We start from the raw sequence: 18181 nt of genomic DNA on the forward strand, positions 1-18181 counted from the left end.
ACATATTGTTAGGTTACCTTACTTTAGCTGGAAATTATTTGCTTAATTTTAAACACTGTTTTAGTTTTTTTCCCAAAGCCCTAATAATTAATTTGTACTACGTTTTTTATTTATCAAGAATATTTTAGCAGTCATTAAAATCTGCTCACAGAGTCTGAAAAGGAGAAATGCAAGTACAGTGACAAATGAAAAGGACAGTGTTTCATAAATTGTAACACTGTCTGCAGACATCCGACCTAAATAGAAGTTGTACCCTATTTATTTTTCCTGGCCTGTACCATGCTTACCAACATCTTAAATGGGGTTAGTGTTTTTTCAAATCTATTTATTTTCTCTCTTTCAGAATTCACTGCTATATGTGGTCCACCGAGTTGTATATCTCGTTCCACCAACAATTAAAAAATGGCATCAACAATGGAAGCAGCAGATATCGTTGTTGTTGCCATGTACTTCGTTCTTGTCCTGGCCTTTGGCTTTTTTGCGATGTGGAAGGCGAATCGAGGTACAGTGAGTGGATACTTCCTCGCTGGCCGTTCCATGAACTGGATGATGATCGGTGCGTCGCTGTTCGTGAGTAACATCGGCAGTGAGCACTTCATCGGCCTCGCTGGCTCAGGTGCAGCAAGCGGGTTTGCCGTAGGTGCTTGGGAGTTCAATGCGATTCTACTGCTGCAACTCCTGGGTTGGGTCTTCATACCCGTTTACATCCACTCAGGTGTGTACACCATGCCGGAGTACCTCTCCAAAAGATTCGGTGGGAAGCGGCTGAAGGTTTTCTTCGCGTCCCTAACTCTGCTCCTCTACATTTTCACCAAGCTCTCAGTGGATCTATATTCCGGAGCGCTCTTTATCCAGGAATCTCTGGGCTGGAACCTGTACGTGTCCATAATCCTGCTCATCACCATGACCGCCCTTCTCACGATAACTGGCGGCCTGGTGGCGGTTATCTACACGGACACTCTGCAGGCGTTCCTCATGATATCGGGAGCGCTGTGCCTGATGGCTATCAGTTTAGTTAAGGTCGGAGGTCTCGAGGGTTTGCGCACCAAGTACATGAACGCCTCTCCCAACGTCACTGCCATTGAGCTCGAGAATAACATCACCTACTCCAGTTCCTGCCATGTGCATCCTAAGCCAGATTCGTTTAAGATCTTAAGAGGTCCTTTGGACAAAGACCTGCCGTGGCCTGCTTTTCTTCTGGGCCAGACTCCAGCTTCGATCTGGTACTGGTGCGCTGATCAGGTCATAGTCCAGAGAGTCCTGGCAGCTCGAAATATTGCCCACGCAAAAGGGTCAACCCTTATGGCGGGCATCCTGAAAGTCCTACCAATGTTTATCATTGTGATTCCAGGGATGATCTCCCGTGTGCTCTTTGCTGATGAACTTGCTTGCATCGGTCCAGAGCACTGCATGCAAGTCTGCAACAGCAAAGCTGGTTGCACTAACATTGCCTATCCTCGCCTTGTCATGAATGTCATGCCCGTAGGCCTGCGAGGCTTGATGATGGCGGTGATGCTCGCCGCTCTCATGAGTGACTTGGACTCGATCTTTAACAGTGCCAGTACTATCTTCACCCTTGATATCTATAAGATGGTACGTCACCAGGCTTCCTCCAAAGAGCTCATGGTGGTGGGACGCATGTTTGTGGTTCTCATAGTGGCCATTAGCATAGCCTGGGTCCCATTCGTCGTTGAGATGCAAGGTGGTCAGATGTTCCTGTACATTCAGGAGGTGTCGGATTACCTTACGCCCCCCATTGCTGCACTGTTCTTGCTTGGTGTCCTGTGGAAACGTTGCAATGAGACCGGTGCATTCTGGGGTGGAATTGTGGGCTTCTTGCTAGGAGCCGTGAGACTCATTCTTGCCTTTGTTTATAGAGAGCCGGACTGTGACACGACCGACGACCGCCCTGCTTTCATCAAGGATGTTCATTTCATGTATGTGGCAGCTGTGTTGTTTTGGGTTTCGGGGCTCGTGACGGTAGTCATCAGTCTTTGCACGGATCCACCGAGCAAGGAACAGATTGCTACGACTACTTTGTGGGGACTGCGCAACAGGAATCAAACCGAGAACAGCAAACTTTCTCAGCTTTCTGTAGAAACAAAAAACGAGAAGACAATAAATGAAGTGGAAATCAAACCATCATCTCAGGTTATTCAAACAGGGCCTGAAATACTTCCAAATGGCCACTTGGAGTCTCAACATACCCACAAACAACAGGGCATTGATCATGTAGGTGGAAATAAGGGACGGTGTGTGAAATGTTTGGAGTGGTTTTGTGGCTATAATCAAAATTTAGAGGAACCAGATTCACCTTTTGGAGATGAAGACAGGAGTGTTACTGAAATGCTCAAAGAACCTCCAAAAACCAAAATTATCCTCAATCTTGGTCTCTTGTTAGTGTGCGCACTTGGAATATTCTTGTTTGTATACTTTTCTTTGTAATGCTCATAATTTTAACTATCAATCTATTTGAGTTTACATTGCAAAAATGTTATATTGATATTGTTGTAGATTATTTTAAACCTATATATCTAAAGTGTAATCATGGTTGTAATTTGTATTTCTCAATAGTGTTTTGCACTGAAGTATTGCATATGTACAACTCACATTATAATGCCAAGTATTACAGATTTTTTGTGCTGGTTGCCAATGCGCTGCCAATACTGTGCAATACAATGTCAGATGTTCACATTATATATAATTAATACTCAGACATGACAATCAAATAATTTATGTAACTGCATGTGAAAGGCCAAAATCTAAAAATAAGAAACATCTTCATAAGTCAAAATGTGTCAAATGTTGTTTTTTTGTTTTTTGTAAAGTCACACGTCACCTCCACATTTAGTGTTGATTATATCAAAACAACATGAATCATTAACCACATGGTATTTCCTTTAAGGAATATTCCTGGTTCAGAACCAGTTCAGCTCAACTGACAGCATTTGTGGCCTAATGTTGATTACTACAACCATAAATAAATCATAAATACATTTCCACTTCTACTTTTTTCTTACTGTTAATTTCCCTACTTTTCTTGAAAATTCTTGGTTATGTTGGACCATTTAACAGAACATTAGAAGTGTATGGGGCCAAAAGTTTAGCCACCAGTATGTGTGCATGGTAACATTAAAACTAAATAAAATAAATAAAGCTTGCCTTTTTAGGTAAAAACAACGATTTAAACAGCTTTACAGAAGAATTTTCATGTTTCAGCCCAAATAACGTCCATTATAAGTGCCTCAGTGTGACCTTGATTTTTGCTTTTGTTTCAGTTTTGATTTCACTGAATGAGAACAAGTGATGAGTCTCTTTGTTTCCATGATTTTCACAAATGTGGTTGATAGAAAGATCCTAGAAAAGGTTTTGCCTGTTTGCTTATTTTTTTGTCTTTGTGCATTTGTAACTCCATTAGAGTAATGCAGGTTAAAGTCTGTGAACTGTGTATGTGTGTAAATCTCACCTCTCACCATCTCACCACTGAAAACATCTCTACCCACCACTGACCATTAAAAAAATCCATAGAACTGTTTTGGGTTTGTTTGTTAATGCGTGTCAGTCATTCTTTTAGGTCACTGGAATTATGTGGGCTAATAAAAAAACTCTTGTCCAAATTATAAAACATTCAAATATTCAACTCTCCGACCTGAAAATGTACACTTTCCCAGTCCATGTTAGCATAGAGACTGAAATAAAATCATTTCGGCGTCTCTCTCTCTCTCGCGCGCGATTTTGTATTTACTTGGCTTGAGCTCTTCAAAGCTGGTTAGTTTTTAGCACTAAGATGGTGGGTATTTCTGAATTCAGGTCTTTGTGGTTTTCTTTCTTTGGAACCTCACCTATGTAGATTTGTGGGTTGTATGTGTTCAACTGCACTGAAGGATGAAAACCACTGGAAACAGCAGCAGATGCAACTGCAGGTTTTCACTCACACATGACCAGAGACGGTGAGGGATCTTGGTGATTTGTATCATTTCCTAACAGATTTGAACTGCCATTTCTTGTCTGCCCCCCCCCCCCCCTTTTTTCCTTTTAATTACTTCCCGTATGTGACCTTACATGCTATTTTCATGCCAACAGAGTTTGGTATCAAATGCCACACAGTTCTCTTGCTCTTTGTTTATATAGGTTTGTTGATTTTACATTTTTAGACAGGTTTCCCCTGTCTGCAGTGCTAGGTTTATTAAGTTCACTTGTGCGACTGTCTGCTAGTCAAATTGACTTTGGTTATGTTGCCAGTTGTGGTTTGGCTGTATCAAGGCCAGTCTGTGTGAATGCGTGTGTGTTTACAGGCAACTCTGAATTCCCAGAAGTAAGAAGGATGTACTTCTTTATTTCAAATCAGAATAGGGGGAGTATTTCGAATTTGCATGTAGAAACTACTCATTTAATTAGCCATAACAAAAATGCATTCCATATATCTCATTGTTAACATAACTACTCTTAACCCTCTGGTGCTCTTCGGCCACTTTTGACTGAAAAATTTTCTGTTATGAATTTTGAATTTTATTTTTCACAGCTTCATTGGAATGTTATAAAACTTGGTGACTTTTATGGCATTTGGAATGTGAACACAAAAAATATTAGGGTATGGTTTGAGAAGGCTAATTGGTTGCAAAAAAAATTGTCAAATGAATTGGTATGGCTATAAGCATATAGCCAAAATGAGTCAGAAAACTGAAATAAGAGGTTGAAATCAGATCAGACCCAGAAGCATTAAGCGCTGATAAAACATTTCTGTTCATTTTTGTTACATTTTTATAGAATTTTAATGTTTTGTGTAATAAAATGCTTTCTCTGTGTTTCAGGTTTGACTGTAGTAATAATAATTCAAAAACTGATGCTTCAAATCAGCATTTCAAAGACCCCAAAAATCTAAACCTTTACAAAAAGTTGTCTTTGAGAATGTCTAAATATATCCAAATCTGCAACTTAAGAAAAATATGTATTTATGTCTAAAATCAACTAGAGAATGTAAAGGCCTTTTATATAGAACTATATAGGAATGTAGTGGCTAAACCATGGAAATGCAGATGTTTTTCTTATTTAACTCCCACCAGATGGCCCTAGTCTGGCTTCAAAAATTGGATTTTAAAGGCGTTATTTCTAATTAAAAAAAAAAAAAGTTTTTTTATTTTCAATGGGGAAAAATTTATCATAATTATTGCATAAATATAAATTAGCACCATGAAATTATTTCAAAATAAAATAAAAAATATTATTACATTGATTTTAAATTTCAGGTGTCTGGTCACTTTTGGCCACGAAGACCACAAGTGTGATTCCCAAATAAGGAGCACCAGAGACAGAGGTGTAGATTAACAAAGGCTGTGTATAACTTTAAGGCATCTTCTTGAAGAGGTATGGATGTGATATTGTTATGAGAGAACATCAGAAGAATGATGAAGAGTAATCTTAATTAATTGTTTACTATTATTGGAGATGAGGACTTATGGGGAAACCTCAAAAAAAAAAAAGAAATCCTAGCACTATATTTCAAGTTCCTCTAAGAGTCAAATGTCTTCAGTCAAAGTTGACTTAATGATCACCGACCTCCTGTGAACTTTCACCGGAGATTTTAGTTTTGGAGTTATACAGTAGGTGACATTTGATATGAAGGAGAGAGCAAATGGGGTCTGAAGTGCAGTATTATGCTCTATTTACTGAAGTACACAGTAAACCTGTTAGGCCTGTTCTAGTTATCATACATTTTTGCATAGTTTGTCATTTTAAGGTGACTACTGCCAAATTGATATCTGATTTCAAAATCAGTAAACAAAATATATTTTTGGTACTGTTTACGTGTTGCTTAGTATCGGTCCAAAACAGTCTGTGTAACTCTGTTTCCTCAAGAGTCCACTCTCCACAATTTTGTGACTTGAAATTTAGTTTTAAGCAGTTGTGTGTGTGTGTGTGTGTGTGTGTGTGTGTGTGTGTGTGTGTGTGTGTGCGTGTGTGTGTGTGTGTGTGTGTGTGTGTGTGTGCGTGTACTTGTTGGTCAAACCTGTTACTGTATAATCATGAGGCTCTAAAAGAATTAAATAGATATACAATGTTAGCTGACATTAAGACTATTTTAAGTTTTTTTGTTTGTTTGTTTGTTTGTTTGTTTGTTTTTCAGTATATAATTATTCATGTTTTGTTGAGATATACACATATAAACATACATTCAAACATTTAGGGTTGGTAAGTTTTTTATGTTTTTAAAGGAAGGCTCTTCTGCTCACCAAGGCAGCATTTATTTTATCAAATATACAGTAAAATTCTAAAATATTAAGATAATAACTGTTTTCTATGTAAATATCTGTTAAAACTATAATTTATTTCTGTGATCAAAGCTGAATTTTCAGCATCATTGCTCCATTCTTCAGTGTCACATGATCTTCAGAAATCATTCTAATATGCTGATTTGCTGCTCAAGAAACATTTCCGATTATTATCAATGTTGAAAACAGTTGTGCTGCCCAATATTTTTGTGGAAACTGATACATTTTATTTACTGTATATTAGGATACACAGATGAATGGAAAGTTCAAAAACAGCATTTGAAGTAAAAGTTTTTGTAACAATGCAAAAGTCATTTACTGTCACTTTTGATCAGATTAATGTGTCATTGCCAAATCTTACTGACTCCAAACTTTTAATATGATCCTTTTGATGCAATTATCTATTTATGCTGAATTTAAAAAAAAGCGAACTACCCATATAGTTTTGATGTCAATTATCATTCCTTACACCTGAATATATATATATATATATATATATATATATATATATATATATATATATATATATATACATACATATATATATCCCAGGAATTTCTAGAATGAAGGGCTTAGCACGTTCATACGTTTGGTGGCCAGGGATGGACTCCGAAATTGAAAAGGAAGTGCAGTCCTGCCTATATATATATATATATATATATATATATATATATATATATATATATATATATATATATATATATATATATGCTTTATGAACAACCTTTCTAGAAGTGTGTGAACTGGTTTCAGTCCATTGCGTGCCACATGCACAAGTGAAACCAGGAAATAAAACAATGAATGCCAGGGGAAATGCAAAAATGAATACCACTGTATTGTGTGACATTATGAAACACCTTTTGGGATCTTATTTCCCCATAGCAGAAAATATATAGGGGATTTGTTAACTTGAAGTACAGTTTGGTGTCTCATAACCTTCAGTGTTGATAAAAGACTTATTGGTGAATTATCAAGACGTTATTGGTTATTATCAATCCTAATGATTCTGATTGTTCATTTGCAGCAAATAAGATCTCTTTAATATTTCAGTTGTTTCTCCTATAATGACATTGACTGGAGAGCAAATAGAGTCTTCTTGATAAAAAGATCTCAATAATCTTAATTGTGTTATTTTTTTTTTCTTCTTAAATTTGTCCAAGATACAGTACAAAAATCTGCAATCACAAGTCTGAATATCTGCATTAATTTTTTATTTTATTTTTTGCTCTTACCTGACAACTGCTAATTATGTCATTTTATGTACTTTTCTAAATGTATTTTAGTTGAAACATCTGAAATCAAGTTGATGTTTAAATGAACCTTAATCTCAGAACTTCATGTGTCTTCTGAGTTATGAAAGAGAAGGCTTGGTCTAAGAAAGTTATTTGAAGATAACAGACGTTTCTATTATTACCTTGTTCAAAGGTAGATTGAGAAACAGTTGTTTTTGTTGCATTAATGAGTCACACTGTCAAGCGTCAGAAGTCAGTGGTGTGTGAACTTTTATGATGTTGCATAATTCTAGATATATTTGGCTTTTACAGGTTGCAAAACTTGTCTGAGATGCAAAAACTAAAGTCATGATGCACAACCATGTCAACACAAACCATCAAATGCTTGATTGTAATTTGCACTTGAAATCTGCAGAATGTGATATTTTTTAATGTATAATTTTGTGTTTAGACCACTTTAGACATGCATTCAGCTGCTTATGATTAAGAAGGTTTAATTACGATTAACACGCTTTAATCATGGTAAAATCACTTCAGTTTATTTGACTTTGAGTGCTTTTATAAAAATGCAGAGTAGTATGATATAAGTATAACAAGTTATGTAAAAAGTTCTATACAAGAAGTTAAATTGATTAATAACACAAAAGAGGATATTTAGAAAAATTTATAGTGTTTATAATGAAAGTTAATATTATTTTTAATATTTTTTGTTATTTTAGTATTTTTTAATGTAGTATGTACTAATATTTAAAATTCTTTTATATTTAGATTTTCAGTTTTCAATTTAATTATAATTTAGGTTTTAGTAATTTTGTTACATGGAAATATATATTTTTTTATCTATTTATATTTGTATTTATATTTTTAAATATTTATATTTAAATACGAATGAACTGTTTTCTTATGTGCTTGTTATTTTTATTTGTTTTTTAATATGTCTATTTAGCTTTGTTTTTATTTCAGTTTTAGTTTTACTAATGTTTGATTAAATTTGTACGTATTTTTGAATCGAATATTTATATTTTATTCTATTTCAGCTATACTGTAGTTTTGGTTGACAATAACGGTCTATTAGGGTCCAGTGTTGCTTTGGGCCACAATGTTTTTTCAAAATATTGTATAACTGTGTGTGCCTAGAGTCATAATAGACTTTCAGTGAAGCAAACAGCTTATACAGTTAAACCGGAAACTTGGGAAATCCTGTTCCTACTGTCCTTTATTTACTAATTTTTTTCTAGCGATTTAATCGCCTTGGAGACTGAACTAGTATTGATTTACAATAAATATGCAGAAGTTGATTCTTCCTTTTGCCCAGGTTTGACGGTTAGTGCAGGTGTTTCCTCATTGTGTGCACAACAGATGAAATCTGACCTGATCGACCTGAGATATTTAATACAAGGTGAAGTCGTTGAGGAACTAATTTGATTTGACTACAGAAATAAGTTAATCTCTTCCACTAAAGTGATGACTTGCATTATTCAAGGATTAGATCACCCAAAAATGAAAATTAGCCCATGATTTACTCGCAAGGTATCCTATGAGTATATGACTTTCTTCTTTCAAACAAATTTAATCAGAGTTTATTTCACCAAAATTACACCAAAGAAAATACCAAAACACAATAAATGCAAAAAAAAAAATACATCCAAAACAAAAAATTAAAGCATAATATAACATCTAAATTACTATAATGATTAAAGAAAAGGGCGAATATAAAAATCTTCATTGAGACTATCCTATCTTCATTAGGAGATAAAGTATTAAAGTATAAATCCAATATGCTTCACGTTTTAAAAGTAGATTGTAGAGATGCACCGATTGCAATTTTCTTGGCCGATTCCGATTTCCGATTTTTTGTAAGTGTGATCTGCTGATACCGATTTTTGCCGATTCCGATTTTCTTTCTAAGAACTATAATTGACAGCATATAGTACAAGCAAAAAATTACTTTTCTTCAAAGCAAAATTTTATTTTCATAATAAAAGAAATTATGAAACATTACAATTTCCCAAGTTACAGGATCTTCTCTCACTTAAACAACTCTAAAAAATAAAAGTGCTCTGTGACTGGAAAGAAGTAGAAATAACAATTAACTTAAAATGAGTTGCTTTACAAAATAAAGCAACTTTATAAATTGACCTTTTTCTCTTTTTTACTTGTCTTACAAAAAAGTCAGAAGATCCTATGAATGAATAAAACTGAACTGTACAATGCTCTTTCAAATAATAATAATGCAGTAAGTGGGTAATAAATGATGCCAGCATATGTATAGGCAAAATGCTACTTGAGCATTAATGGCAAGTGGTTCCCCCATGGTTTACTTTAGCCTTACAAGTTTCGCAAATAGCAAACTTAGTGTCTTCTTCACTTACAGTAAAAAACTTCCACACCAATGACATGTTTGCATTAGGGCTGGATTTTCACACAAATTTCATGATTCGATTCGATTCTCATTCACAAGCTTTCGATTAAATTAGATTACCAATTCGATTCAATTCAATATCTGTTATTTTGGATATATATCAGGTACAGTACTCGCCAAATTTTCTCAAGGAAAAAAAAATGTATAAATTTATGATTTAAATTATATTTGATTGTCATTTGGTAGTTTTTTACTATAATATTGAAGGTTAAAACTGACTGATTTACAAGCTATAGCATACAACTGTTAAAATTACACAATGAAGTTTTTAAAATAATAAAGTTACAATTGTATAACAATATTTCTACTTCAATTCGTATTTTTTAAATATAAAAACTTAAATGGTGGATGTCATAAAAGAAAATTGATGGATTTATTCGAACATAAATTAAACATAAGAACAGTAAAAAAATATAATGAATATGTTATATATAAGGTATATATAAGTTATATAAGGTTCTCTTTGCACTGGCTGACATCTTGGAGCGGGAGAGGCAGAAAAAGCGCCAGACCAGTACAAGGCCGAGGACATGCATTCAGTTCATCAGAGAAGGGGAGAATCCAGCAGCCCCCAAGAAGATCAAAAATAGCCTCTTGCAAGCAGCACAATCCTGGGAGATGGGGGTGGACCTGGGAAAGAAACTCGTCTTCCCCCAGGTTGTGCAAACACTGCTGAGGCCAGACATGGTCTTATAGTCTGAGGAGGCAAGGAAGATAATCTTGATTGAACTGACGGTCCCGTGGGAAGACGGGTGTGAGGAGGCCAATGAGCGGAAAGCCACAAAGTATCAGGACCCTCGTTGAGCAGTGCAGGGCCAAAGGGTGGCAGACCTGGCTATTCCCGGTTGAGGTCGGGTGTAGGGGTTTCCCGGCACAGTCTGTGTGGAAGACACTCATTGCTTTAGGTATAGCAGGAAGGCAGCTGTCCGTAGGTTGGGTGAGGCAGCAGAAAGAGCATCTTGTTGGCTCTGGAGTAGGAGGGAGGAGTTGAGCTGGGGGCCAGGAGGAGGAGGGCAGTGACTGGCCACCACTGCCGACCCGCCAACTGGAGGGTGTTGTGGTTCAGGGTCGAAACACCCCGTGAAAGTTGGACGCCACCTGATGACATCTTCTCCTGGCCGAAAGCTACAGTCAGGCATTACAGTCAGTGACTGAGTAAGATAGCATTAGTTCAGATGTTTTCAATAGTAATATGGTGCATATATTTAGCAAATATACATATACATTTACATTGTTTACAAGCTGTTATATTGACATCTTTGCGCGGCTGAAACACTGATTAAGAGATTACATGAGACAGGATATGGATTGTAAAGTTGTACTCTTTCTTTTAACTTACCTTCGGATGTTTAGTCATGTTTATTTTGTGCTGAAACTGGTATTAATGTGGAGGAGATGATCATTTCACATGTGCTATGTGCTGCTGCGTCTGTTGAACTGAGGTGCTACAGCGATCTGTCACTCCACATTAAACAGCGCCATAACGGCATTTATTATTTGAATACTGCAATACAATGGACATAAATTGAAACCTGAGACTCATATTAATAGCACTAAAGCACAATGCTTATTGCGATTTATTGGATGGGAAGTGCCCTTCAATGTTTTGTCCATTAACTGAAATCTGGCTAGACTAATCGATTCTCGGGATTTAAGAATCCATATCGTTCCATAAAAAAGAGAATCGATTAATATCGAGATATCGATATTTTTACCCAGCCCTAGTTTGAAAGGGTGTGTGGGTTAGTATCGTGATTTTGGTGTTTTTACTCGGGCTCACTGATGAATATAAGTGTATCGGCTCAAAATTGTAAAGACGTGAGACTGATCTGCCGATCACCGATCAGGGCCGATCATGCAGAAAATCGGCGGCTCGATCCCTGGCCGATCGTTCGGTGCATCTCTAGTAGATTGAGAATATCACCCCCTCTTTGAGGATATTTAACTGCTTCGATGCCAATATATTGTAGAGTCGAAACCGAATGTTTAAACTTGGAAAAATGTTGTTTTACTGGACTGCTAGGGTCATGGTGCCTAATTGCACATCTATGTTCAGCAATATGAGTTTTAAGTTGTCTACTTGTTTTCCGAACGTAGCCCAGTCCACAAGGACAACGCAACATATAAATAACGTTGGTTGTTGTACAAAAAAAAAGATCTTAAAAGTTTTACCAGAAGAGGGATGATTAAAAGTTTGCATTTTATACGATAAAATTACATTGTTGACAGCTACTACACTTGAAGTTACCAAAAGGTATATGACTCAAGAAGTGTGTTGTTGCCCTAACCAGGTCTCTTATAGACCAAACATTTATTGCAATTTGGGATTGCTCTCAACAATGTGCCAATATTTCTGAATAATACCATCAATGATTTTTGCCAAAGGTAATAATGAATAAAACAATTAACACGCTGTTCATTACATTCAGATCTCTTAACCAGACAATCTTGTTGGGAAACATTGCTGAAACATGCGGCAGCAGCATGGATCCACTCCTCTTGTACACTCTCTGCCTGAACCTGTCTGCCGAGATCTCAGCTTGCTGTTGATAGTCATCATCTCTGCTACAGATTCTGCGAATCCAACTAAATTGGGAAACAGGAAGAGAATGTTTCGAAGGAACAGGGTGATATGATGGTCCTTGTAAGAGCCTATTACATTGGGTAAGTTTATGATAAAGAATAGTTACAAGTCCAGTTTCCATCAGAATCACATTAACATCTAAGAAATGTATTTGATCTAGCTGAGCATCCATTGTGAACGTGCAAGCATCACCGCTTGCATTAACTAATTCATAAAACTCTGCAAGCTGAGATTCGTTTAAAGGCGCTATATCAAACAAGTGTATTATTATTTTTATTATACAACTAGGATGCCTTGAGGGTGAGTAATCATGGGCTAATTTTCATTTTTGGGTAAACTAATCCTTTCAGTGTTCATTACAAACCAAAACACTAGTATGTAGAACATTTGATTTTTAAAACTGCAATATAATGTGTGAATGCGACAAAAACCTCTTACGATAATTACACACCCTTATTTGCATCTCAATATGTTTTGACCAAGATTCACATTTCCTCTTTCTTTACTGTAAAACAATGCATCTAAAAAATTAATAAGCAGGAAGCTGGTGCTGTTTTTCCAGACATGTCTTTTTCTGATGAAATCTGATAAACCAGACTTACAGTACATACAGGCATGCTTATGTAAAACGTCAATTGAGCAACTAAAGGCATTGACGTTCTGACTAGCACTCTGTCGAGTCAATTGTGCAATGCAGATATCATTCAAACTACTTTAGTTTCAATGTTTTTATCTGTTTTGGATGTATAGTACATAGCAAAAGTAAATGCAAATGTAATTTTATTCACTTTTATTGCTGTTAATCTTGTATGACAAAGGAACATAACACCATCATCAAGTCAAGACTGCCACAAACACAGAGACCATTAATGTACAGTACAACAGCAATGCAATAAAATAAGTACATGGAACATACCTTTGAATTGTTTGTTTACATCAGGGCCATTTATTTTTGACTAGTTGCTTGTTCTGAAATGGCACATTTGTGACCCTGGAGTGCAAAAGCAGTCATAAGTAGCACAGCTATATTTATAGCAATAGCCATCAATACACTGTATAGGTCAAAATTATCAATTTTTCTTTCATGACAAAAATCATTAGGATATTTAGTAAAGATCATTGATAAGGAGGTCATCTGGACAATTTTTAAGGCAATTTTCTTAGTATATTGATTTTTTTTATTTTTTTATTTTTTTTGTACCCTCTTGGCCAAATACTGTCCTATCCTAACAAACCATACATCAATGGAAATCTTATTAATTCAGCAGAGGATGTATAAAAATCAATTTCAAATGTGATCCTTATGATTGGTTTTGTGGTCCAGAATCCAGGGTCACATTTATTTGGAAGGCACTTTTATTCCAAGTGACTTACATTGCATTCAATATGTACATTCAGTTCATTCATGCATTCTCGGGAATTGAACCCATGACCTCGGCACAACAATAATATACATTGTATAAAGCCACTTGAAGCTGAGCACATTGAGGTAATATTATAAGCCTGGTGCGTTAATAATGGAAAAAGCATTGCAACATATGCATTTGCATCTTTTTGCTTTTATAAAATTGCAACAAGTAATATGATATATATATACATATATATATATATATTAGTAAACGATAACCAGTGAATAGGGTCCAATGTTGCTTCTTCACAATATCTTCTTTTTGCATTCAGTCATACATGTCTAGAACAACTTGAGTAAATGATGACAGAAAGTCATTTTATGGTGAAGTACTCCTTCATATGTTGGCTGTTTCACAGAGCCTTTGACTTTGGCTCATTGTTTACTGTACATTTCAAATACCAGTGTGAGTCTCAGCTGCTTTGATCATGCGTGATCTTGGTCGTGGGTTTGCTGATCACAGCCACTTTAACAATATCTTTAGTTTTCGACACAAGCCTATCACATCTAAACATTTCCACGAAGGCCTGCTTAAAACAATCCCCTGATAACGTATAGAGCAGCAGGTTTAAAATGACATTGACTGCAGCGATCGGCCTCGAGATGATATAGGCGGCGTGAGCCCAGCGGTCCAGCATGCAGTTGGTTTCTGGAGTGAGTCTCGTGTAGATCCTCAAAGCCCGTAGCACGTGAAAAGGTAAAAAGCACACAATGAAGCACGTCAGAATCAACACGATGAGCCGCCTCGCTCGAACCCGTTTCTTGCTTTCCTTATGAGGACCCTTCTTTAGTTCCTTCATGATGCGCCAATAGCAAAGACAGACCACGACTAGAGGAACCAGATATCCAACCACAGTCAACACCCAACTATAGGGCCACATGAATTCTGGGTTGTTGCTTGCAAGATCCAAGCAGTAGGTTTTGTTGTCCTGCAGCTTCATTTCAATTTGATTAAAAATCGGACTTATTTCTGCGACCGCCACGGCCCAGCACAGGATGCATGCCAGCGTTCCCCAGCGCTTCTGCTTGATGCTGTTTGCATGCATCGGATGCACAACCGCCACGTAGCGAAAGATGGCTAGACAGGTGAGGAAGAGGATGCTGCCGTAGAGGTTGAAGTGGAAGATGAAGCGCGTGAAGCGACACATAATGATGCCCAGCATCCACGAGTCGTATTGGCTGTAGTAGTAGGTCAGGAAGGGCAAGCAGATCATGAAGAGGAGGTCGGTGACGACGAGGTTCACCATGATGATGGTGCTGCTCTTCCAGGGACGAACTTTAACCAGGTAGACCAGCAGAGCGGTGATGTTGCCCACCACGCCTATGATGAAGATCGTGCCGTAACACACGGGCAGATAGTGGTGCTTCACCTTTTCGTCCACATCGGTGCAGTTGTCAATCGAGCTGTTACTCAGGCCGTAGTAAAGGATGCTCATGTTTGTTCCTGCAGAAGGAATGAAGAAAAAATTGTTAGAAAGCTTGCATGCAACGTTTGTCTAACTGATAATTCCTGGGATTTCAGGCATGACTTGGTTGAGTTTGTTATACCTGATTTCACACAATAACCTCATAAAGGTTATTCAAACACAGCAGACTGCATGCCATCTCTATTTAAACAGTGAATTTCAACACTTGTGAAATTCCTAAATGGATCTGTTGCCATTTCAGTGTGAAACTGATTTGTGGTAATAGTTATTTAACATTTATTTTTACATGTGAAATATGTATTATTTTTAACAACAACAATAATAATAATAGACATTACATTTAATTACAATTAAAATAATAAAATAAAAAATAATTATATTATATAATCTTAACTGTTAGCTCCACCAAGTATAAATCTTTTTTAAAAAATCTGCAGATTACACTGCAATAATAATAATGATGATAATAATTTCTTTAAACATTTTTTGTAATACAGAGCAAATTAATTTCAAATCTTCTGTTTTTACAAAAACAGCATTTTTGTCAAATTTCCTGTGAAGATGTCTAAACCGCATTATCAGTAAGTTATTTATATTTTTGGTTGACTTATTACTTTAACAAACTTGTGACAAATGTTTTGAAGACATTAAAACAATATATACTGTATATATAATGTTGTTTCAAATTAAAGTCTTTGCGCTGCCTTGATATCTTATCTTTATGCAAATTGAAATTTGAAGTTTTATTATAAAACTACATTTAGCAAATTGTAGCATTCCGTTTTTACATTTATAATTCAAAATATATTAAAGTAAATGTACTGTTACTGTAAATACTGAGATCTAAAAACACAGTTCAACAGTCTGTTTCTGAAGTAAATTAATGAATACTTACAATGGGCGCTGGTGCTTCAGGTTCAACCGCTGGTTCCTCAGTGAAACGGACTGCGCTGATCTCGTGAAGAGTTTAAATCCTGATCCTCCCTCTTTTACGGAAGAGTTCCTGGTAAATCTCTTTTGCAGATCTTATTCATTTGCATTTCTGTGTGTCACATCCGAATACCAGCACTGAACCATCTGCCGACTGATACACAATAAGCCTACAATCCGTGAACACATGGGAAAATGGGCGGGATTTACAGTTACTGCCTAACAGGTGTGATCTCATTGTTATGATACTTGACTATGGGGAAGTGTGTCACTGGTAAATTCCTTTGCTGTCAATACTGTATTAACATGATACACCTATGAACATCTGTTTGGAGATGTTTTATCACTCATCCAAGATGGCAACAATTCTTGTGCCATGTGTCATCTGGGTTTGCATGCCAGCTTTGATAAAATGATCATGTGCGGGAGGCAGCGGTGCAATTATCAGCTTTACAAACACTGTGCCAAGAGAAATAAATAATGCTTAGTCTTAACTGGCATTCTATCCTTCCTGAACAGAATCTGAACTAACTAAAAATAAGATCTAGTTTTCATCAAAAAAAAAAAAATTCTGAATGTCCTCCTGAACTTCCAGAACATCCAGTGTTTTAAAAATGTTTTAAAATCACTTTTTTTCTGGTTATGCGAACAATAAGGGAACATTAAGGGAATATTTCATTTTATACTGTTGCACATTTAAATGTTTTCAGAATGTTCTGATTCCGTTATAAATGCAATCAACCAGACAAATTTGAATGAACATTCTCTTAATATTACTGGATGAACATTTGTTCATAACCTTGCCGGAACATTCCCTGTCAGCTACATGCAAGATAAGACTTAGTGAATCTTAATAGTAAACTGAAAATTATACAGCAGAGGTACACATATATTATTTTTAATGGATTTTTGAAGGGTCAAGTGTGCATCGTAATTTTTGTTTTATTTTAATATGAAATGGCGCTGGCAGCATCAAGGTCATGGGTTTGATTCCATCAGAACGGTTCAAGAAATTATTATGAAATTTTAAGAAAAACGTCAAACTTTAACGTTTCAGAGAACAAAAAAAACAAAAAAACAGGAATGATGAATAAAGGATTTATAAAGTTATGATTTTGAGATTTTTTTTTTTTTTTTTTTTTTTTTTTTCTGGTAGAGCTTTGAAGTGCGCATCCCTTTTTCCTTTTATGTCAATTTAAAATGGTGCTGGCAACACCAAGGTCATGGGTTTGACTCCCACAGAATGCATGACCTGATGTACTGTACATGCACTGTAAGTCACATTGGATAAAAGCATTAGCAAAATGCATACAATGTAAAATTACCCACACTTCACACAAAAAATAATGAATTTTAAATAACCCCATGAAACTGAAATTGAGTTTGTGGTTTTCACCCAGCTAAAAAAATAAATAAAAAAAATGTTTTGTTAACATTATGGAAACGTTATTTTATTTCAGAATTTTCTCTGAATGTTCAAAAAAATGTGTTTTTAAAAAACTTTTTTTCTTGTTTGTAGGAACATAAAAAAATTGCATTGTATCATTTTGCAAACATTTTTGGAATGTTACTTTTGAATGTTCTTTAAACATTCTGAAAGAAGTTGTAGGCCTAACATTTAAAATGTTAGATGAAGACCCACACAAAACCGAGGATATTGAATTAATATGGTTTCTGTGCTTGAAAACATTATTAAAGATCACAATAACTTTGAAACGAACATTCTGTTGTCATTACTGGAAGAACATTTGTTCATAACCTTGATACAATGTAAGCCAAAGTTCTGACAACATTAGCTGTTAGCTGGTTAACTTTTACATCTATTAGCTTTGAGCTTGTCCATAAGCTAAATGCTCCTAAACGTGATAGAATTCGTTCGCTATGCTTTTAAGCAGAAATACTGATACAG

At 35.9% G+C, this 18181-nt stretch overlaps 2 protein-coding genes across 2 annotated transcripts; one reads left to right on the forward strand and one right to left on the reverse strand.

Annotated features, from left to right (window-relative positions):
* The first annotated feature begins 344 nt into the window (after nucleotides 1–344).
* slc5a3a (solute carrier family 5 member 3a) lies at nucleotides 345–3517 on the forward strand. The gene has a single exon (XM_042717071.1). It carries the CDS (start codon nucleotides 403–405, stop codon nucleotides 2443–2445), a length of 2043 nt encoding a protein of 680 aa, XP_042573005.1. The 5' UTR covers nucleotides 345–402; the 3' UTR covers nucleotides 2446–3517.
* Nucleotides 3518–13282: 9765 nt separating this feature from the next.
* LOC109093380 (2-oxoglutarate receptor 1-like) lies at nucleotides 13283–16533 on the reverse strand. Its single transcript, XM_019107102.2, has 2 exons — nucleotides 16238–16533; nucleotides 13283–15359 (listed from the first exon to the last, which is right to left on the reverse strand). Exon 2 carries the CDS (start codon nucleotides 15349–15351, stop codon nucleotides 14329–14331), a length of 1023 nt encoding a protein of 340 aa, XP_018962647.2. The 5' UTR covers nucleotides 15352–15359; nucleotides 16238–16533; the 3' UTR covers nucleotides 13283–14328.
* Nucleotides 16534–18181: the final 1648 nt, after the last annotated feature.

Source organism: Cyprinus carpio, chromosome B1 (assembly GCF_018340385.1).
Source record: "Cyprinus carpio isolate SPL01 chromosome B1, ASM1834038v1, whole genome shotgun sequence".
Lineage (NCBI taxonomy): Eukaryota > Metazoa > Chordata > Actinopteri > Cypriniformes > Cyprinidae > Cyprinus > Cyprinus carpio.